General features: G+C 35.2%; 1 protein-coding gene and 1 long non-coding RNA gene across 11 annotated transcripts in view; one reads left to right on the forward strand and one right to left on the reverse strand.

Annotated features, from left to right (window-relative positions):
- Ca-beta (Calcium channel protein beta subunit) overlaps nucleotides 1–17,798 on the reverse strand; it is a 97,536-nt gene extending 79,738 nt beyond the window's left edge. For 8 of the 10 annotated variants that reach the window (XR_011732030.1, XM_071778365.1, XM_071778364.1 and 5 more), the window contains exons 1-2: nucleotides 17,474–17,798; nucleotides 8,066–8,796 (exon numbers count right to left, since the gene is read on the reverse strand). Coding sequence is in view for 7 of the 10 variants with exons in the window: in XM_071778365.1 (XP_071634466.1) it covers nucleotides 8,066–8,317 (252 nt within the window). In the remaining 3 variants the exon portion in view is untranslated. Of the gene's footprint in view, nucleotides 1–8,065; nucleotides 8,797–17,473 lie in introns of those variants that run through there. The other 2 variants (XM_071778372.1, XM_071778369.1) reach the window with 1 other exon arrangement.
- Nucleotides 17,799–17,939: 141 nt separating this feature from the next.
- LOC139813085 (uncharacterized) lies at nucleotides 17,940–22,653 on the forward strand. The gene is made up of 3 exons (XR_011732031.1): nucleotides 17,940–18,078; nucleotides 19,785–20,084; nucleotides 21,477–22,653. It is a non-coding gene; the product is annotated as an uncharacterized lncRNA (long non-coding RNA).
- Nucleotides 22,654–23,550: the final 897 nt, after the last annotated feature.

Below are 23,550 nucleotides of genomic sequence, written 5' to 3' on the forward strand. Positions count from 1 at the left end.
TCATTTTTATTTTTCGTTTCCTTTATTGCGTTTGCATTTTTTGCGACTCCTTCTTCTTTGTCATCAACCGATGTAATCAGTGTGCAATATACCGCTGTATAATGTAGTTTCACTCGATCTATTCAATTACTTTTAACTCTTTACATTTTAACTATATTTAATACAAAAATAGTCATTTCTCCACGTTTTTAAATCACTATAATATATCTTACCTGTACAACGGCAAGAGAAAAGAAATACCTAGTTGAAAGATTGTAATTTGAGAATATTGGGTAATTCATGTCTATTGGCTGGCAATTAGATAATAAGAAATGCTTCTCTTATAAACTCACCGAAATTGCTAATTTTAAGGTAATAAATTCTATAAATATATGGTAAATCGGTTCCGCGTTATGCTTTTACGCTGACTTGATCGGTTCTGCTTATTGAAAACGTATTATCGGCTAAAGCGTTCCGCTATATCGAAATAAAGGGATAAATTAGAAATATTTCTCAGTGGAATTTATACAAGTCGACTTGTAACGCGATACGCACTTTCTCATCATTTACACACCGGCAATCCCGGAATCTATGTATAAGCGCAAACAAGCCGTCAATTAAATCATGCGTAAAAGTAGGTAGTACGAGTTATACTTGAAGAGAATTCGAGATCTGAAATAAAAAATTCTTATATCTCGCTTTAATTGATCCCGTTTTTCTATCTAACTAGCGTGTATGTCCTCAAGTTTAATGATTCATTACGTATTCCTGCGCAAGAATTTCGAGAAATATTGAAACTGCTTGGTCAAACGTTTCAACCAGTATTGAATGTGCATGATAAATAATAAATAACTGTACTGATTCTATAATTTACAGCAATTATTTTTTATTTCTCTTTGTAAGCCGTTTATAATGAAAAACGTTCCGCTTTAGCAGGTGCATCACGCACTCGAGGTATCGGATCAGAATGCAACTGCGAATTCCAAATCGAAACTCATGGTCACAGAAGGATGGCTATGACACGATCGAAGACCGATATATACTCATGCATGAGTCTTGGCTTGGTCCTTATTGACTATGCGCCAACGAGTACTCAGATACCACGTCGCACCTTAATAGTGCAGATTGTCTCACGTCATTTAATGAAATACGAGATATATATATATATATATATATACTCGTGCCTTAAATATTATACATTAAAACTAAACTCCTTACAAGATAAAAACCTGTTTTTAATGTGTGTGTGTGTGTGTGTGTGTGTGTGTCCTCTTATATTTCATACTTAGATACTGAAGATTACAGGCATCTATACAGATATTCCATTGCGAATATTTAAAATTAAAATTGCAAATATTTCTGGCAACAAATGCAATGTACAAAGCATTTTGAAGGAAAATGGCAAGGACACCGTAAAACTTGTACCAGTAAGTCAATCTTTTCGATTCGCCTCGATCTCTGTCGCTCCGTCAATCTTCTGCTCGTATAAAACGGTTCTACCGCTTAAAATAAAATACAATACGCGATCTAAAACAATAAGTATTTAATTACTAAAGGCATTAAGGTACATTGGACGATATCCTCGGGGCTCGCGGATAGCCATTTTATCCTTGCAATACACTAGCAGCGGCCTATTAATAATAATTTCGAGTCGGCCTAAGAGACATGGCTGGTGAAATCCTTTCTCGGTAAAAGAAAACGAGGAGAGAAGAGAGGCAGAAAGAAGGAAGGAAGGGAACGCACCCGTGCAAACCCGTTTGGCCGTTTAGCAATCCGCGACGCTGAAGTAGACTCGGTCCAGGAGGATCGAGACGCGCTCACAGGCAAAAATTCAGGCTCTTTTGCTCCTGCCGGTTTGTACACTGACCTATATTCGTTGGAACCGGGTCCGCAGACCTGAAACGGCTATAGAGACCTACTACCCTGAAGAACTCTTCGCGAGACGATGAGAGACCACCTCTATACTCACGATCTTTCATCTGCCTCTCCATCGATTCGCACTCGTCGACGGTATTTTTCAGACAGACGTATATATATGTTTATCACCAGTTTCTTTTAAAGTGATTACTTTTTTTATAAATACAGAATAATTTTCAGTTATTAAACTTGTGCAAATAAATAATTATAAAATCATTACTGCAGCAAATCATATGTAATTATCTTCTCGACGAATGACTCAGTTTATAACAGACTCTTTATATTTTTCTTTTACAGAGAATATTTGTTTTTCATTTTTATTTTGATATAACGTATCTGAAGAAAGTATTATCTAATGTATTCAAAATTCAGACGTTATGTTATTTTTACTCTTATTCATTTTTCCATTGCGATAAGCAGGAAAAATGAGTATATACGGTACTATAACTAAATACACATCATGTATTATCATCTTAATATAAATTCAAAAAAGTAAATAATCGATTAAATTATTGGATTTCCGCGAGACAAACAAACGTGTGGGTGGTCTGATTCTTTAAAATCTCTAGCGCGCGGTTACCGACATGTTTCGAGGCAGTGAAGCTATTACAGAAATAATAACTTGCCTTTTCGCATGCAGATCGAGAGATATTAATTGCGTGCGGTAGCAGTAACGACGCTCTACTTTCAAGTTACACGTGCGCGCATTGCGGCAATTAGATGTTAATGCTAACGCAACCTTACGTCAATCGAAATTTTCCATTGCAGATTTCCTCGTCGTCCGCCACCCAATCCAGTTTATACGACTTACGGTCAAATTATATAATCTAGCATAGATTAAATATGCATCTTTAATTAATGCATATAAATGCATTTTTATTTTCAATTAATGCAACTTGTGTGGTTAAGCTTGTGAAGTTTTATTTCTAAAATACTTTGCTGAAGCTAGTGTGTATATATCGCTAATTTCAACGTATAACAAACTTGTAATTATATTATCTCTTATTTTTATGTTTATCTTAATTTTCGCACAATAATGATGAGATGTGTGCGATATCTTGCAGCAAAAATATATAAAATATATATATATTTTTAAATAGGATGTTAAATACCTTATTCAATACTAAAAATATTTCAGTTTATTATCTATATAAATATATATAAGCTCAGAAATATGTCCAACGTAATACCAGCTTTATAACATTTTTGGAAGGGGACAGGGTATCAGGTAGAAGGGTCATCGATTCGATTTCCATTCGCTGCAGTGCAGCACATGTGACGCATAGATACACACTGGCATCTACACACATACATACTGGCGACGCTCGTAGATGTATCGAGAATTTTAGAAGCATATACACGCGGCACGATTATTCCCAGCGATATGATTTTCCGATGGTATTACGAGCCCTCGTTCTTTTTCCAGGCTAGGCAATTTTCATTCCCGAATAATGTGCTTATCAATTCTGGCGTATTAAATGTGATAATCACATAATTCGGGAAAGAGACCGTTGATCGGTCCGATTGCAAGCAATGACGACTATAGTCGTTCATTACGCGCTCGCGATCTCGTTTGAGTCCGTGTATGATTATCGTATCATACGCAGTAACTATATAGTCGCGAATGTAATGCGTGTATAACCAGTATTTGCATAATTACAGACGATTACGAACCATGTAAGATTCCTGAATGCGGAATCGGTGTGAGTGAACAGTGTAATGATAAATGTGTATATGATGAATGCGAACACGCCTGTTATTTAACAATATCGATTAAAGGAACGACTCTCTAAATCCAACGCGGATGGTCGCGAGAGGCGTTACTGCAATTCGATAAGCTGATGCAGCGTAACGTCTCAATAAAGTGATCAAGGCGAGTGGATATTAACTCCGCGTTGATAAGATTTTCTGTACGTTCGTGAGACATTATTTATAAATGCATGAAGGATATCTTATGGCGACTTCGCACAATATTATTTTCTGAATAAAAACATCAAACTGTTTCAATCAGACGTCACAATGTGATTTATTATATATGAAAAATCGACCCGCACACGGAGAGAATTTTCTCTTAAAATTTACCTTGAATTCATGGTATAGTTGTGAGACAACATGTACCACCAAGAATTTTATGCGAGCTATTCTGATCAATATACACCATAATAAAAAATATTAATATCTATTACATTAAAATATAAAATATGTTTGAATAATTTTACTAAAATATATCTAAAAAATTTCAATAATTTTTCAAAATTTACCAATCTGCTTGAATTTTTATCACGTTGTTTGTAAAATGTCTTTTGTATATATTTTAAAAATTCCTTGGTTGCCAAGTTGTCCCAAGTTTATAGTGAATTTAAGGTAAAATATAACAAAAAATTCTCTCTGTGCATAGAAAAATAAAAATAAAATAATAAACAAAAGTACCAATTTGTTCAATAATTAAAATATTGAGAGGTTTAATTAATCAGCCTTAGAAAACATATCAATTTTGTAATGCCCCTTACGCAATTTCGATCATTAAAGATAACGCACATTCGGAATAGATTGAAGATCTGTCAGTGAAAACGCACTTAGAACATTAGAGAGCATGAGAGAAATCAAATCGTTCTGTATTCACGATATGACTCCGACAAATCAGACGACGTGAGATAAATTCTCGCGATAGTCGAATTATCCGCGTGAACGGGCAATAGTACGATTATACGAAGATATATATCAGTGTAATTGCGAACATTAGATTCAACGTGATGACTCGTCTCGCGAGCCACGAAGAAATTAGTCAACCTTGCAACGAGGTACCGTTGCTCAAGAACAGTTTTGATGTTCGTGCAAGAGATGTTGCTATAGTGTAATACCGCGAGTCTGTAGTAAATATATAGCAACATCTGTTAATAACAAAAAGTAAAACCATAATATATAATCATTACAATATAGTTATCTATAAGACATTAAATCTATTGATAATAAAAAAAGATTTATCACATTCGTATATCAGCAAAAATTCAACGAATAGCGCTTAAGACTTATATTGCATTATACTCGAGCAAACTAATATATCGGAATCGTTGTCGTAAGGGACAGAGTGGCCCAGTTTTGCGAGTCGTGCGTCATACTCGCTCGGTGAAAAAGCGTCCTCCGAGAGGGCAGATTCCATTTTCCACCTTGCCATCCCCGCCATCTCACCCTCTGGCTATGCAAGGCTTCCCATCCCTCTCATTAGCGAGTCTGACCCTCGAGAAGCGAACAGCAGGGAAGAACGCCGCAATGAATACGGCTACAAATGAGAGGACTCCGCGGATGTGACACCGCAGGCGCGCCCCGCCATGAAAGATGCAAGAGCGCTAAATGAAGAGTACCAGTACCGATTACCGTGGATGTCAAAGAGAGCCTAAAGAGACCACTGTCATCAAAGAGGTCGATCTCCCTCACCCTCAATATCGCACCCTCGCCTCGTGTTGTACAGTTTCGTCCTGTAACACGCTTGACCTCCTTTCGAGTTTAAAGGAAACTTCGTACAGAAGCTGGCTCCGCGCAAACAAGATTGTTTACGACTAAGTGGCCCACCAAACTATCGAATAGAGGAATGGCAGCTATAAGGAATAGTGTATCCTTCGAGATATATTACGTTTTACTTATTTAAGTCGTAGTTAGACTTAATCCGCGATCTTTTATAAACTAATATACATTAATATAACTTATTCGATGCAACTAGTAAATCTTTATAAATAATGCTCTTGTCTTGCGCTTTGAAAACAATATTTTTCCATATAGGCAAAATTTTATTGACAATTTCTGTGTGTTTGTTGGGGGATATTATAATTTATAATAAAATCCTTTCCTATATGTATTATAGTATAATAATTTAAGATTATCGAAGATAACTAACCTAATTATAATTTGTTAAAATATATGTGTAAGCACAAATACATACCTTCTACTTTAAAGAATAAAGGTGAAACCAGTTTACGGAGCGCTACTAGGGAATAGAGCAGTTCCGATTTTATTGTCCGGTTACATAAAGCAATCTCGATCGAGACACGGGCATAAAAGTTTGCGATAGTAATATCAACGAGCATGTGTTTCTTTGCGATGAAGCGAGTCATGGCACGATTATATGGAATTCCAGAATTAATATGCACGCGCACGTGGTAGCAGTATCGCGTAGTCTGCAATAAATAGTTACTGTAGATCGTAACGATGATATTAATCAATGGTTACGTTAATTTGAATTTATTGCTTGATAAGAAAGCACGGAGTATACAGAGTTGCAGTGAAATCTCCGTATAGCGAGATATAGAGTTCCAATATAACATACGAGTGCCGAGAGCATATCCGAGCGTAGAGTAATGTTGTGCAAAACGACAATATACACACATTATAAGATGACTATGGCGGTTTGTCTATTAATAAAAAGTCTATTAACCGGAGAATTCCAACCTAATGATCAACTGCTAAATTTCTTGCTAATTTATCATCAACTATTTGTAATGTAATATCATAACTCTATCAAATAAATATTTCCGTTCAACTAAATAATCACTGTTCAAAATCGAAGTAAACATGTCCTATAATATGTAAATACATATATATATATATATATATATATATATATATATATATATGCGCAACATTGCAGCATTAATTTTGATATTAAATGCAATTTTAATTGTAATTTCAAATCTTTTGCAAGTTCGAAGATATTTTAAGGTATGTAAATAATAACATGGGTATAACTCAACGTTGTACTTGCAAACTCAATTCTACTTACTTGTGATCATATAAATTATAATATTTTGCTTGTTATATATAGAGGGATAAAAGTCATAATAATGTAAGTCAATATTTTAAAAAATTTGACTTACACCATTATGGCTTTTACCTCTCCATATGTACATTAAGAGATATTATATAGAAGCACATATTTTGCAAAAGTTAATCTCGTACAAATATTCTGATTGTGCCAAATTTTTTACATTGCACCCCTAAATAGATGTTAACGGAACAAGAGAGAGAGAGACAGTGCAAGTTCAGTATATTATCGGGCAGAGAAACCAATATGCAGGGCAGAAACTGTCTACAATATAAATTTCGATTGGATTTGAAACTCTTGCTGATAGTCCAAGTTCGCAACTATTCCTCGTTCGTAGTAACGCGAGTGAAAGGGGAGGATAACGCTATACAAATAGCTGTTCGAGTTTTAAGCAGGCTCGCGGGAGCAAGTTTTTAATAGAAACAACCGCGCTTTCCTTACACAACGGTGCAGTTGCAAGATATAATGCCGCCGAGAAAGAGTGGAGACAGCCGTTATCACGCTGCGCAACGCAACGCTCTATTTTGCGAGTGACAAGGCGCGTTTTGAAGTTATAATTACCTTGAACTTACGTTGCTTACTTTCTGCAACGTCTTATTCTTTCTAATATATAGATATATTTAATAGTAAATACAAGATTATTTATGCCTCAATTTTGCAACTATAATATCATATAAGTACAAGTACATCTAAACAGTAACTTAAATGCGTTAAGAGAGAACATTATATATTATTTTTTCTTTATCCAAAAGTTATAATTGTTTAAACATATACACAAAAAACATTTCAATAATTGTTATTAAAATATAACAGTCTAATATATATTGATATCTTCTTTTTGTTTAATAATAAATTTCAACGTGTAATTTCGCTATTAATATAGCAACTTTCTTTCAAAGTTTTGTAAATACATATTAAGCATCTGATACGTATATGCACACATATAAACGTCTTATAGACAAAATCAAGCAGCTTAAAAAAACGTCTATTATTTGATATGCTGTATATTGATATACTTTATTTGCTGAGTAACTAATCCATTGCCTCATAGAAAGATGTGGGGTGGGATGTCGCGTGTATTCCTACCAAGACGGTAGCCCGGCACCGAACTAACCAGCCGCGCGGGCAAACGCGCTTTCTCGCGTGTGCCTGGCCGCGCCGCGCGCCGATTAGGTTTATAAATTCAGCAAAAGTATTCATCGGTCAATCGACCGTCTCACCAAGATATAAATTGGGCACATACTAGTGAAGTCATTATCCGACTCATAGAGAGTCGCAAATGGTATTTTTGGTTAGACATTGCACCACACCACTACGACAATAAACAAACCCCAAAAAGAAATTGGAACTCACCGGGTTGTTGGTGAGATTTGCCGAGGTGGATGCAACGGTAGGACGATGATCGTATTCTTCCGGATAGTCGTCCCGATAACTCCTGCCAGTAGCGGGTCCCTCCCTGAGTCTCTGACCGTCCCTTTCGTCGAAGGTATCTCGATGAAAGTCCCTAATATAATCCCGGTCGTGCAAGTCCGGAAAATCACTGAGATAGCCTTCTTGGTAGTCGCGGCTCACGTGGTCTCGTTCGCCTCGAAGCTGCCTCGACATCGCCGTCGGCTCCTCCTCCTCTGAGTCGGGCAGCAGCTGCTCGACTCCACCGCCACCTCCGCCACCTCCAGCACCACCTCCGCGTCGGGCGGGATGACGCTGGAGGTCACACCATCGTACCTCCTCCTCCGCCCTACCGGCGATTTCGCCACGGGACAGCCGAGCCGTGCTTGTTGCCCTCACGACCGATCTGCCTCTGACCTCCTGCCCCCGCGGCCCTCCGGGGGGCTCCACCACATCACAATCAAAGGCTATCCCTTCCGGAGCTCTCACGACACGACTCTTCCGTATCCACCACTCGTTCCTGGTTCTTCCTTGTTTTTGGTCCGCTTGTGATTTGCGTTTTGCAAGTTATACGTATCCCCACTTTTAGTACGGTAAATATCACATAAAATGCCTCTGGAAATGTCTCCTGTGTTGTCAGCTGATTTTGGGGAAGCAGGATGTGCGATAGAGTTGATAAAATTGCTACCTGCAAACTAACAAAAAAAAAAGATTTTGATTAGATTGTATGGCATATATCCCTTCGGATATACATTTTAATTCTTTACATCCAAATCGTTGTATGTTTTATTACAGTGTGTCTAACACGAGCATATTGGGATAAACTTTTATTTGGAAACCGTCATATTGGAAATTATCGATTGATCAGTGACTTTTCTCCTAAGCCAAGTATAGGAAATCTCGTAGAAAATCTTGAAAATTACGGAATTTTTGAAATAGTACCCCAATAAACGTCTTTAGTAAGTCTTGTAAATATCGTAATAAATAAATCCGCATTAGTATTTCGTTTGTAGTCACTCTAGTTCTGATGTCAGATCTAATCCCACCGAAAGACTTTTCCGTGCCGGCAGTAACGATGAGTAGAGATAGCCGGAATGGTCGAAAAACAAAAGGATACACACACTCGATACATATAAAAGTATATTAGTACTTGAGCTTCAGAGAAGCTCTATCGCAGAACAAAATTCCGCACTCTTCACAACTCGCATTAGTATCATATCGTTATCTGAATAACGAGGCTCGTAATCGTAACCGTAAATATCTTTCGTTCGCGCCGAGCTCACCGCGGCGCTCCGCGTACATACGGGCTCTGCCACACAACTCCCCTTAAGGATCGTCTAGTGAGGGATGGGACAAAGCCGTCATTAATGGGAGCGAAAGTGACGGCAGGCATTACGCGTCATTTTTGAATAGAACAAAATAACTGTATCAAAAATGTGTCTCCATAAATTAAATTCTAATTGAGGAATTATTTCAATTAAATTGAAGTAAATAATTGCTCTTCGATTTGGAGAGGTGGGGAAATGGCACATTTTGAAGTCTTTTTTACTTGAATTGCGACAATTAACAGCTTCGCAATATCGCATTTTCTAAATAATTTATATTTATAAATATTAGTTAATTTGATAATTTATAGTTGAAGTTATGTATTCTCCATATATATTCTCATTTCAGTGTTAAATGATAATATAAAATCACATTCAATTGTAATAAAATTGGATTTATTAAGTACAATACTTATACTTTTATTTTTTCTCACTTTATCAGTTATAATACTTCTTATATTTCTTCCTGCCTCTTTTTAGAGGACAATACGGCCTGTTTTGATCACTTCCCCCTGCGGCCATCAGTGACATATACTATACACTATCTTTATTAAAATATACTCAAAGCAAAAATATCCCATTAATGGCGGACGACCAATCCGCATCCTACAGCCTCGGTGTCCCATCCCTTATTAAAAGATCCCTAACTCCCCTCTCTTCTTACCTGACAAGGCCTCTCCGTCTTGCGCCCTTAAGTACTTGCCGACCATGTTTACTGCACGTTTAATATCTGGTTTGATTTTGCTTAGCGCGTCTGATGATATTGGTATGATTTACTAGAAAACATTCTAGGAATGTTTCAAAACATAGAAGAAAGCCTGGCGACGATACAGACAGTACTAAATTTTTCTATACAGGAGAATTTACTAGATTGACTTCATAAAGATTTCAATTATTGGGAGTTTAAATATTTTGTGCGACACTTGCGGTCGCTGCGTGAACTAATCAATATAGCTACCGCGTCGACAGTTTTTAGTCTTGTTCACATACGGCGTCCAGTGAAATTGTGAAAAAATAAGAACTGTGTTAAAGCCTACGATGCTAGAACTTGGTCCAAGTTCTCGGACCGAGGAAATGTTACCGAAACTTGGATCGTGGACACATCAGTTTTGCATCCAAGTTCAGTGTGCGTCCAGCTTTGAGATTTAATATCTCAAAAACTAGACGTCAGATCTTCTCCAAATAGCAAATTTTAGTGTATTTAGGCTTTCTTTATAACATATTTTTAATTCAGATTTTTTTCTTTGACATGCTCTGATGGCCCAATCTCCTTAAACCCCTTGCACAGTGTCCGGCAACAGGCGATAGAAACAAGGAATAGAGGCCGATATCACAGTCTCCGATTAACTTGATCCTCCGATTAAACTCACTCTGCATCTCTTTCTAACTGTCCCCCTAGAAAGAGACAAAGAGTGAGTTTAATCGAAAGATCACGTTAATCGAAGACTGTGATATCGGCCCTAGAAATCAGAAATCATGTATAAATGCAGAATAAACAGTGACACAGGCAATAGACACAAAGTTTCCATCACGTTGGAAATTCTGTGCCTATTGCCTGTTGTCAACCAATCATAGCATTCGAATTTTTTAGGTTGTAATTAACAATTTTTTGGTTATTTCCTGTTCCTATTGCCTGTTGCCTTGCATTGTGCAAGGGGCTTTAAAGCAATATGCCTATTCTAGACTGGAGGATAATCCTACTCACGGCTCATCCTAGTGAGTAGTGTAAACGGATAAAAATCATTGATTATTATCCATGATTTTTACCCATCTACACTACTCACTAGGATGAGCCACGAGTAGGATCATCCTCCAGTCTAGAACGGGCAATAGCGATAGCGATAGCGACAGCGACAAGGTTGCCGACAAAGCTATACTTTTGTCAGCAGCTTTGTCGCTGTCGCTGTCGCTATCGCTATCGCCTATTGTGCAAGAGACTTAAAACATTACTTAAGACAATTTTAAAATAATAGGCCTGTTTGTTTTAGCTAAACTTCTTACACGATTTATCTTTTCTCTTTTTTCTCCAACGTGAAAAGAAAAAGAGAAAAGATGAACCGTGCAAAAAGTTTTCAACTAAAACGAACAAACCTAAGATCCGACTATGAATACCGGCCATAGTTCGGCCTCCTTATCTCTGTTCTTCATGGTCTTAGGTATTAGAAGTTTAATAAAAAATTGTGCACAAACTTTTTTACTCATCGGATATTTATCTATTATATTATATATATTAAGCTATTTAAAATTATTTTTTCTTTGCATGTATCTGAAAAGACCACAAATATTGCGAGAAACAGCTGTGAAGTAAAAAAATCGAAGATTATTTCTAAATAAGGCAGCTTGAAGAAACAAAAATCATTGACAACTTACTGACACGTGATGCAAAAAACGACAGAGGATAAATGGATTGTGGAGGTGTTTTCTATTAATTCTCGTTGCGACAGTGGATTGAAAAAAAAAAGATAAAAAAGGTAAAAAAAAGATGAAGGTAAAAAAACGAAATATATATAAATATAAACCTAGTCTAATCTAGTCTAACGATATATCCTGTAAAAGGCTTTCGAATTATCTACATGTTTACAACTTTATATTCCATAATGCAATTTAAAAATTTCTTCTATATAAAGAAAAAAACACATTAAAAAAACAACTGTTTGAATGCATATTGATTATGATTAAAACAATATTTTTTTTTAGATAAAGTTTTTTGGGGACAAACTACTATCGGTTAATCTTGATCTACCACCTGGTCTACCAATAAACCAATATTCTCCAGTGGACTGTTAAACATCCGGCAAAGGTGCATGTTTGAGGTTGTCTCTCAAAACAAAGGTTTAATATCCATATTCACAGGTCAATTTGATCAGATTAAAATTTAAGTTTAATGTAATAGAAGAAATGATAAAAAAAGGAGGGGTTGTAATAAGGGCCATTTTTGACCCCTTCCTTGAATTCAAAGAAACTAGAGAAAATATACTCTTTACATGGATTTCATAATTTTCCCCAAAAATATGATCTTAAACCTCATCGTTTCTTAATTATTACACTTCAAATAGGAGCGATTTACAACATGAGATTCGACACTTTTCGATGATGAAGGATTTTTTAACAATGTTCTTGAAATGGTTACATCGTCAAATTTGGTCAAAAACTAGTTAAGAGTATTACCTAGAATATATCAAGAGATGAACGCGATGCAAGCTTGTGCACCCTGTCATGAATGAGCCTAAACTACTATTAACGTGTGTGAACATAGGATATTCATGAATTTGATGCTCTGAATAACAGTGTGCACCAGCATCGCTTTCATCTCTTGATATATTCTAGATGATACTCTTGACAAGTTTTGTGATGTGGCCATTATAGAAACATTATCAAAAAATTACACAATCATCGAAAAATGTCAAATTTTATGTAAATTGCTTTCATTCTAAGTGTAATAATTAATAAACAATGAGATTTGAGATCATATTTTTGGGGAGAATTATGAGGCTTATACGGATAAACTTTCCCTTCTAGTTTTATTTAAATTCAAAAGGGAGGCAAAAATCTTCCTTTATTACAACTTTTCCTTTATAAAAAGATTTGACTAATATTTGCTCTTCAAAATTATTTTAAAGAAAAAATTGAGACTGGGTTTTTCTTTATAGGATAACAATCCAAAATATCAAAATGATCTTGTATCCAGAAGGAAGAAAATGGCATCAGATTGGTATAAAAAATATCAGCTTGGTCATTACAATTAATCGATGTGATGTGAATCTGATTGAGAACGTCAGGAATATGTATTGAATTAAAGCTTAAAAAAAAGTATGGACTGTGAAACAAATATTTCAATAGATTCTAATATTAGCTCAGTAAAATGACAAAATTTGGAAGAAATAATACTGACTGGGCTGAAACTTTGTAAACAGGCTTGTTTTAGGGTACTATTTAACATATTAAAAGTACCCATGTGTAGACGCTACGTTGCGGGCAGGGGAGAGTCCAAAAGGTCCAAAAAACCAGTTTTTCGCAAATAACTCGGAAAATATCAACTTTACGGAAATTTATGTAGATATAAAAATTGTAGCTTACAAAATTCCGCACAAATTCGTTTTTTATTCAAGTCTGTACGACCAAATGGAGTAGAGATAGAATTTTTTTAAACACCGGTAGTTTTGCAATGCAACCGGTGTTTAAAAAAATTCTATCTCTACTCCATTTGGTCGTACAGACTTGAATAAAAAACGAAATTGTGCGGAATTTTGTAAGCTACAATTTTTATATCTACATAAATTTCCGTAAAGTTGATATTTTCCAAGTTGTTTGCGAAAAACTGATTTTTTGGACCTTTTGGACCCTCCCCTGCCCACAACGTAGCGTCTACACGTGGGGACTTTTAATATGTTGAATAGTACCCTAAAACAAGCCTGTTTCCAAAGTTTCAGCCCAGTCAGTATTATTTCCTCCAAATCGACAAATTTCGAGTCATTTTACTGGGCTATATGGAGATCTTTTTTATCTCAAGAATACGATATAATTTAGTAAAAAATATGTCTAAGAGATAATGATTATCGATAACAGCAGCAGCTGGATAACTTATTAATATGAAAGCATCGCAACATCAATATGTACATGTACACGGAGAAAATTTTATATTAAATTTTACTATGCTGTCGCACCAACTACGGACCATCAAGACGCACAAGTTTAAATGCTATATAGTCTTATAGTAAAATTACTATGTCCATAGCATTTAATGCTACGATCATAACATTCAATGGTATAATTATAGCATTAAATGCTATGATCGTAGCACTAAATGCTATGGACATGTAATTTTACTATAAGACTATAGCATTTAAACTTGGGCGTCTTGATGGTCCGCAGCTAGTGCGACACCATAGTAATATTTACTATAATATTATCTCCGTGTATTAATTAATTTAATTTACTGTTCTCTCTTCAATCAGTCTTCTATAAATCGAACTATGCATCATCCTATCAATTAAATAATACATACGTATAACTTTTTATTTTATTTCAAAAACAATTTCAAATTTATATCAATCACACTCTTGTTAGACGGAATATAGATAGCGTATGTTTATGAAATGTAAAACATTAAATCGGAGCTCGATTAAGCAAGCAAGCGTGAGTAAACATGAATAAATTGATACTGTTAGCATTCATTAAAGCAAGTCGTTTATTCGCATTTGTTCGTGCTCGTTTGCTTAGTCCGGATCTGACTTTAAATGGCAAGAAACGTCAAAATATTGTATCAGATAAACTTATTTGACAAACTGAGAGAAATTCTTTAAATTCGATATTGCAGTTAGATATTAAACACATGCAATTATAACTAGATAATCTACTGTTTTTCACGTTTTCTAAATAACAGTACAAATTGTATGTAAGTATGTATATTGTGTAAACATGTATAGTAAAATCTGCAATGGTCACACTAATGTTCTTAGACAACTAAACGTATTAATGCATAATTATTTACAACGAAACTGTATAACACAGTAAGATAAAATGTGCTTATTATTTCGTCTCTTTATCATATCTTTATGAATATAATGAATATTTAACTAATAGAATAGATTTTTTCGTGCGTATCCATGAAGTTGCATTCAGTAGCCAGTTTTAATAGCATTTTTTAATGGCATTTCAATGAATAGTCATAAAAATAATGCGTTCTTTTTTTCCTCGTTTAAGAACTTCTTTCATTTAAAGTAAATACATTAAATAAATCCTCGAATAAATCTATATTCTGAATACAGTAATTTAATAATTTTCAATAATATATCACTGCAAGTCATTTGTAATATCATAATTCAGTCAATTCTCAACTTCTCTACAACGTACTGTAATTTTACTTGGTATTTTATAATATTTTACAATTGTCGCAATACATATTTAAATAATGTTCTATTTCGACTATTTCTAATTATATAGTTTGGCCAAAATTATTCATTATTTGTGGCTTTAATTGACAGAAATTATTCAGTTTCATTTCGTCATTGTTGTTTAAACAAGCAGAAAATTGATGGTATTCCATTAATTTAGCTACGAATTATTCAATTATTTAAATAGGACCGCAACACATAAATAATACTTCAACGTACATGATGGGTGTTCCCTCGATTGTTCGCGATTAGTGGCACATGTATTGAATGTATTATAACAATAATATATTGGTCATATTGGATTCTATATATTCTATATATCGATTCTATAATTTGTCGTTCTCTCTATAATATTATTTAGATAGGTACACACGAAAAAATTGCACGATGCTGTCGCTCTCTTTGTAATTCTTGTTTATAGCAAATTCAATTTTGTTTTATTATACAGTACATGACGCAGATAATTCAATTTTATCGAATCGAATGATATTTCGCGAATGCGACACATGCTCTCTTCGTCCTCTCACGCTAGCTGCTACGCTGCTGGCTATTATTTGCGCGATCGTCTCCGACTGTTTACTTCCTTTTCTCTCGCCCTGCAGTCTGTTTACTCGCGAAACTCTATTTACTTCGCGATTCTATTCCCGTGGTATCTCGACAATATTAAGAACGGAAATATCACTCACAACGCTTTGAATTTATTCGAGCGAAACGATCGTTCGTAATAAAAGTATCTATGTTTATTACCTCGTTAATTATCTTTTATTGTGCAGTTGAACAAAATTTAACTCGTTTCTTTACGGAGCTGTATAGGTATTTCATTCGGAATATTGATGCGTATTCGATATCGTTGTATCTGAGGCACATAAAACAATATTCGTGTAAATGTAATTTCACGATAGACTTTAAAAGTCGAGAAAAATTGCATGTACCAATGAAAGAAATGACGCTTTACTGAGCTGCTAATGCGGAAGTTACATATTAGAATAGCGATGGTTTTCTCGGGCGAATATTAAAGTAGACGTTCTCATAAAGTCCTCGTATTCGCGGCGCGGCGCGGCATTATCATCATGACGATCGTTACAACGATAACGAGGTCGACCTAGTGCCGTCAAATCATTTGTTCGTTAATTAATGGCACCATCATCGGAAGGCGTTGTCCCTAAACTGTCGTAATACGTGAATGATCGATTTCTCTTTGTCAAGGTCAGATACGCGTGATTCACCAAATATACGATATTAATAATTTTTTTCCTCATCGTTGCATTGCTAACAATTAAATTGGACGCGTTTCTCCCTTATAAATACTTACAATTGTAAAAGAAGGAAAAACAAATATGAATAATATACACATCCATATTATCTTTTGAATTTTTCAAAGTAAATCGTTTCTGAAAAAAATTTAAGAATATTAAAAAAAAATTTAGAAACAAACAAAACGAAAATAACATTATTATAGAAACTTTAATACTCCGATAATAAGGCTACGCTTAAGATACAAAACTATCGGAGGAAAAATAAGATAAAGTACTAAAGTAGGCCATTGCTACGCTGTTAATCAATTTGCATAAGAGTATACGTGGCTAAGAGGAGAATCCGATGCGTAAGATCCTGTCACGGTTCACGGAACAGAGAGGGTAGCGACGAAGGCTCGCCTAAGGTGGGGTGAGGTTAGGTCACGCCGCAGACCGCGAATGTAGGGCTGTAGGTCGCGCCCGGTCGAGCTCAGCTGCGCCGCGACCCGAAGAAGGGGTTGCAGCTCGCCTGTGATCACACGAGAGCGAGAGAGAGAGAGAGAGAGAGAGAGAGAGCGCACGGCGCGCTACTTCCGTCCACTCTCCACTGCGTGCACCTGCACCGGGGAAATCATCGCGCTGCGTTCCAGTGGAAAGCGCCGGCAAATGGTCAGACGAGCGATATATCGCGGGCAGGACGGGGCCACCACACAATCGCGCTAGTGTCAACATCGTGTGGTCGCCACTCCACCAGGAGGGTAGACCTCTGGACCAATTGCGCGATGACGATCGCTCGCGGCTCGATTTTCGAAGATCGTGGGCGACCTTGCGCGCCTCTCCTCCTCATTGACACTCTCTCCCACGGATTGTCGTCGATTACTCTATATAGCTTCCCCATACGTTCTTCTCGAAACTTACGGGACTCTCTTCCGCGTAACGTTCCCTCGACGTTCTCCAGGGAGACTGTGGAGCACACCACTCGGAGCTGTCACTTTTCGCGCGCGCGGATGTCGCCTCGACGTTTTGCACCGATCGGAAACTTAAAACGAGAGAAACTTTCGGCCGGGGCAGGGGGGCAGAGGGGGGTACGGGAGGACTTCCTCACCGATCGCGGACGCGACTCGCGGAGCAGCCGGGAAATGTGTTTCGCGCGGAACGTTCGAGGGTCGACGTAGTCGGTCACTACGTCGAAACGACGGACGACGGCTCGCTCTTAACGCGGTGTACGCTTCGCACCACCTCGATCACCCTCGGTAGACTACGGCCCCTATCGTCTTGGCTCGGCTCGCACACCATGACGTCACGCGGACAGACGAAAACCCCGGCGGTCTGGGGTATCGATCGCGTGCGCTGGCGCAGCCGAGGGCTTCGCGCCGCGACGCTGGATAATCAGGAGGCAGACACGGGACACGTGGCTGTGGCTGAGAGTCCGAAAGATGACAGTTCGAGATTTCAAGCTCGCACAGGTGATTTCACAGGCTGTAGAAAATTACTCGCGGACCTAACCTCATTTTCTAATGAAGGTATTCTTGTCTTTTGTTTTGATTTATGTTTGTATGGATATAATTGTATCAAGTGCTTAATTTAAAGCCTTTTACATTAGCGATATATGCATATATGTCAAATCTTTTATCTCATAACGATGAGTCAGTCACTCAATGGCTCACCATTGAATAACTCCACCGATATTAAAACGCGAGAGCTTTCATTTGTTGAATGCTTCACTGGAGTTGCACAATCATTTGTTCTTTAAGAATAATTGCTGTAATAACTTGACAAAAATATATATTGGAATTAAATCATAATTCAAATATTTAAAGATGCGGAATAATAATGCCATTGTTCGTACGCGCAATTGACGGTGGACAGTTAAAGCTTTTCATTCTTAAAATATCCACATATTGTCATGTATACCTGTCGATATTCCGATCCTTGATTATTCAAATATGAAATTCGATTTATCGCAATGTCGGCTAAACGTTATTACGGCGACAGGATGATTCTTCATTAATCTATTAATTCTTTATTCTCGTTAGGTTAGATTAGGTTGAATTCAAATGGTTTTAGAAAAAATCACAATAAGTAATAAACATAATTGGGCGATGACAGTGACGTCAAGCTGAAGCAATATTACGTCTAAATAATATTTTGCTAAACAGCGGAATAATTCCTGAGAAAGTTCAAACTAAAAAGATAATTAATTAATTTTCAATTAGATCAATGTATATACTCGATATCGTTGTTCGCGTAATTCTATTCAGAACGCAGGATTGGATACGTGGCTTCGTTTTCCCTGAAGTTATCGCGCTACCTGTCAATTCGACATTTCTTCATTCTGAAGCTCTCATTCTGAAACTTATCATCATGTCATCATGTCTCTCTCTCTTTCTCACGGTGCTTTATAAACTGCCATTCTGATTATTTCAAAAACCAAACAAAGGAGAGGCAGATTATACGTAATATAAATTTAATATTTCTCTATTGTATTACTTTTAAAACTAAATATACGTCCAGTTTCAGTTTTACATTAAAATCGTATAAATATGGGATATTGTTATTTGATATTTTACAATTATTGCGATTCTTAAGCAAATATGTTTCTTTCAAATGAGATTGTGATGATTTTCAAATTAAACTAATTTTAGAGTTACTTTCATTTATAATTAAAGTCGCAAATTGCCAAAATACCAATAAAATTGTCAAGGAAGTTTTAAAGCGATATTATCAACGCAATTACGTTAATTTCATTGTTTACTAGAAAACCAATTGTTACAAATATTATCTTTATTTGGATACTGGTGGCAAGCAAACCGTCAACAGATAAATATCATATGAATATTGCATAAATATCATTAATTAAAATGTTGTGTACTTGTCACGAGCATCGTTGTGTGTTACCATTGCAACATAATAATAGAAGAATCGTAACATTTTATTATACAGATACAGTCAAGTGTACAAGCAAACTCTGCAACGCAATCTATGTGATAGAAATAGAAGGAGGAAGACAAAATTATATAAATTACAAAAATATGGTTCATTTAACTCTTCTGTTAAAGCATAATTTTCCAACTTTGTATTAATATTATATATATGAGTACCCGGGTAAGCTTATTGACAGAAGGGTTAAAATGAGAAAGAAGATAAGGAAGCGATAATATAAACTAAAAATATTTTAACATTTTTAATATTTTTATTGTATAAATAATGGAATGATTATTCTCACTAGGAAGATTCTACCTGATGCTAATTGATGTGTGCAATTGAAGGGAGCCAATTCTGCTCGAAAAAGGATCGCAACGTCCGTTACAACAAACCTTCAGTTTTCGCAACCCCGCGATTGTGCGAAATTGCAAATACCGACATCTACCAGGGGGAAAGGGAAGTAAAATGGAAGGAGTTGAAAATGAAATAAGTGCGACACTTTTCCGTACATCGGCGCGCACACTTTCCCCCTGCAATCTCTTACCGTTACCTTCAGCGATAACGCCGATATCTGAGAATGTCTCGGGTCAGTCACCACCTCTTGGTAAGCTCGAGAATTGTATTCGGGGTGTGTCTTCAACGTGGGATATCGATCGCATATCGTTAAGGGTAGCATGAGGATTACAATGAGGACTACAACTTAATATGCCGTTGACATTACATGCTATAGCAACTGCATCGGGAACATACATGTGGCATTATTTAAGAGACACAAAAAAATTATTGCTATGATTGATTGTAATCCGCAGATAACTTTTGCAAATCAGAAATATTTTGCATAATTAATAAAAGTTTAGATATTATAAACAGAAAGTTGAGGGTGGAAAATATTGGATATGAATTAGCTTCAATTAAAAATACATAATAATATAAAAGATAAGTACACGTAGCGCTGCGCCATTAAGATACACGCGCACACACATACGCGCACACACACACATTTATACACTGAGAAACCCTTTTAGTTGAATCTTTGGTTGGATAAACAAATTCTTTAGTTAATATGACAAAAAATTTGGTTCACATAAAAAATTTAGTTATGTTAAATAATTTTTATTATGTTAATCAAATTTTTTGTTATATTAACTAAAGAATTTGTTTATCCAACAAGATTTTAGTTGATTCAACTGAATGGGTTTTTCAGTGTACCTATATATGTATATAATATGTGTGTGTGTGTGTGTGTGTGTGTGTGTGTGTGTGTGTGTGTGTGTGTGTATGCATGTAACATAAGACTGAAAGCAGTTTTCTGAAGAATTTCAGGACTGACCCTCTTGGTTAAGATCCTAAATCTAAAGTACGTTTTTCACGGTTGATCCCTGCCGATAGAATTTGCTAACTGACAATGAATCTAGTGACACTAACATATTAACTGCTAAAAAAATAACCAGTAGACAATACTTTTTAGTAATGCAGCAGGAGATCACTGATAGCATCATCAAACTTATTTGAAACATTTGCTGCGCATAAATTCTATTTCTTGTAAAATTTTAAACAACATAAATAATATGATGTCAGAATAAAATAAACAATGCTCTATTAATTACAATTAGTAATTCTTGATATTTCTATATATACTTTAATAACGTAAATACCATGATAGCAGAAAACAATTTGCTGAGCAATTAACATGTTGAAGAACGTTTAATATCATATTTATTAAATATTAAATGAGAAGAACTTGTTGGATAAAAATTCAATTCAATATGAGTTTAAAGCATGGATATTCATGCTATAATGCAATTACTTTTTTTTCCTTTATGCACTTCCAATAATCAATTTAACTCTTTATGCACACACAAAATTTCTCAATTAATATTTGATATTTGTTTCAACTTAAAATTTTTTTCCGTCATGAATCAACTTTTTCCTTTTTTCTTTTATATGTTTTACATGTTTGATATTAACCATTTCAATTTTTTTGTTTTTTTTCCAGAAAATTGAAATTATTTGAGTACTGCTGGCCAGTTGTATAGAATGAGCTGGCCAGTTGATAGAATACTTGAACCCACATTAGGACAAGAAAGGTATCACAAACTACAATTGTAAGTATTGTAAGTCTTCTCTTCAGGGACCTGAGTGTCTGAGCGGGCATAAATTTACAATATTCTTTTTCAATATGTATAATATAACACTTGTCAGAAAATATGAAAAACTAGCAAAGGTAAGGGTAATGAGTTGCAGAAAAATGTAAAATATAAGAGAGAGAAATGTACCAACCACACACACAGAGACATATATTCGTAGACATAAGATTTTTCTTTACCATTCTCGATGTGATTGGTCGAGTCCCGTAACGCTCTTAAAGTCTTAAGGACGTTCTCTCGTCCTTATACTAGAGAAAATCGAGTTTCTTAGGATTTTTTTGAAACTGTGAATATACGTTAATTTTTAGGTGTGCTTTATGCGTGGTATAAATTTCAGTACCTCTTCCGGTATAAAAAATAAAGATACTGAGCCTCAAAGTTTCAACTTTTACTAATGAAAAGGTTTTCCAGGCCAAACGGTAAGAGATACGAGGTTAATCAAGAGAACCAAAGTTGCTCCTCTCGTCGAGTTCTATAAGGAAAAAATGCCAAAACTAAAAAAAATTAAATTTTAAATTTTTTTTTAAACTTTGAGGCTCAGTATCTTTATTTTTTATACCGGAAGAGGTACTGAAATTTATACTACGCATAAAGCACACTTAAATTAACGTATATTTACAGTTTCAAGAAAATCCTAAGAAAATCGATTTTCTCTAGTATAAGGACGAGAGAACGTCCTTAATACATTTTCCTGTTTACTATGGAATATTCTACACTGCACGAAAATTTTCTACAAATTTCTACAATGTTTTATTTTTTAAGTACATTCATATTTTTGCCTTAATTTGTCGAAGTTTTGCAATTTTTCTTCTTTGATTTTTTTAGATCTTATTCATAATTTGATAATATATGTATGAGATAGTTTATTCTTAGAAGTGCGTTACAATAGCAACAACAGTCAGAATAGCTGCTTACTTTTTAAAAACTAGGTCTGTTTAAAAAGTTTAAATAGTTATGTTTAAAAACTTGGTCGAAAAAAGCGTTATATCGTTGCTGTTATGAAAAATAAATAATGTATTCCTAGAATTGTTTCAATTAATATTCCATGATTAAATATTTAAAATATATCATACGTATTTAATATATTAAAAATATATCATATACATTTGGAAATAATTAATCAGCATTATATGCAATGTCTGAAACGTGATTACATGCATGGTATCGTTATTCAGATTACTAACTTCTAAATTTCGATAAAAATTCTCAAAAGTTTCATTACTGACTAAAATGAAAAAAGAAATGCTGAGAAGAAATCGTGACGAATGATGCCTGCAGAGTCTACCTTAAAAACATGATTGCTAATTCTGAGAGAATATTCTCGTTGATATCGATTACTTTCTATTCTGAAACTATGACATTAAAGGTGTCTTTAAGAGTATTTTCGTCATCCCGAATCTAGCACAGAAATATTTAAATATGTTCTATAATATCCATATCTTCCTGATCCAAGCTTTACCCGCTTCGAGAATAGAGACAGATTTATACTGTCATTAAAAATTTACAAAAATAACAACGTTAAATCTGGTAACTGTGATCAATTTAGTTAGTCGTATATATATGGAGAGAATTATCGGAATATAATACTATATAATATAATATCCATTTCCATTACTTAATTTTTGTTTCATGAAATCTCGTAGTTCTATTTTCTCTATCTACAATTTTCTTTTCGTGATTGAATAAAACCATTTTGCTCAGTCAAATTGTGTATCTGTGCGTTAAGATTCTATTTTCTCTAAGTATTTTTTTGTTACAGAAAATAATTAAATAGAAATTGTATGTCTCAGCATTGCTACAGTGAGAAAAAATATTTAGTAGGTGGCTCCTAACAGCTTATAATACACATATTTATTTAGAATTAGATATCTTTACTTAATTTAAATAAAAATATATAAATATGTGTATTATATTAAGTAAATA

Source organism: Temnothorax longispinosus, chromosome 5 (assembly GCF_030848805.1).
Source record: "Temnothorax longispinosus isolate EJ_2023e chromosome 5, Tlon_JGU_v1, whole genome shotgun sequence".
NCBI classification, from domain to species: domain Eukaryota; kingdom Metazoa; phylum Arthropoda; class Insecta; order Hymenoptera; family Formicidae; genus Temnothorax; species Temnothorax longispinosus.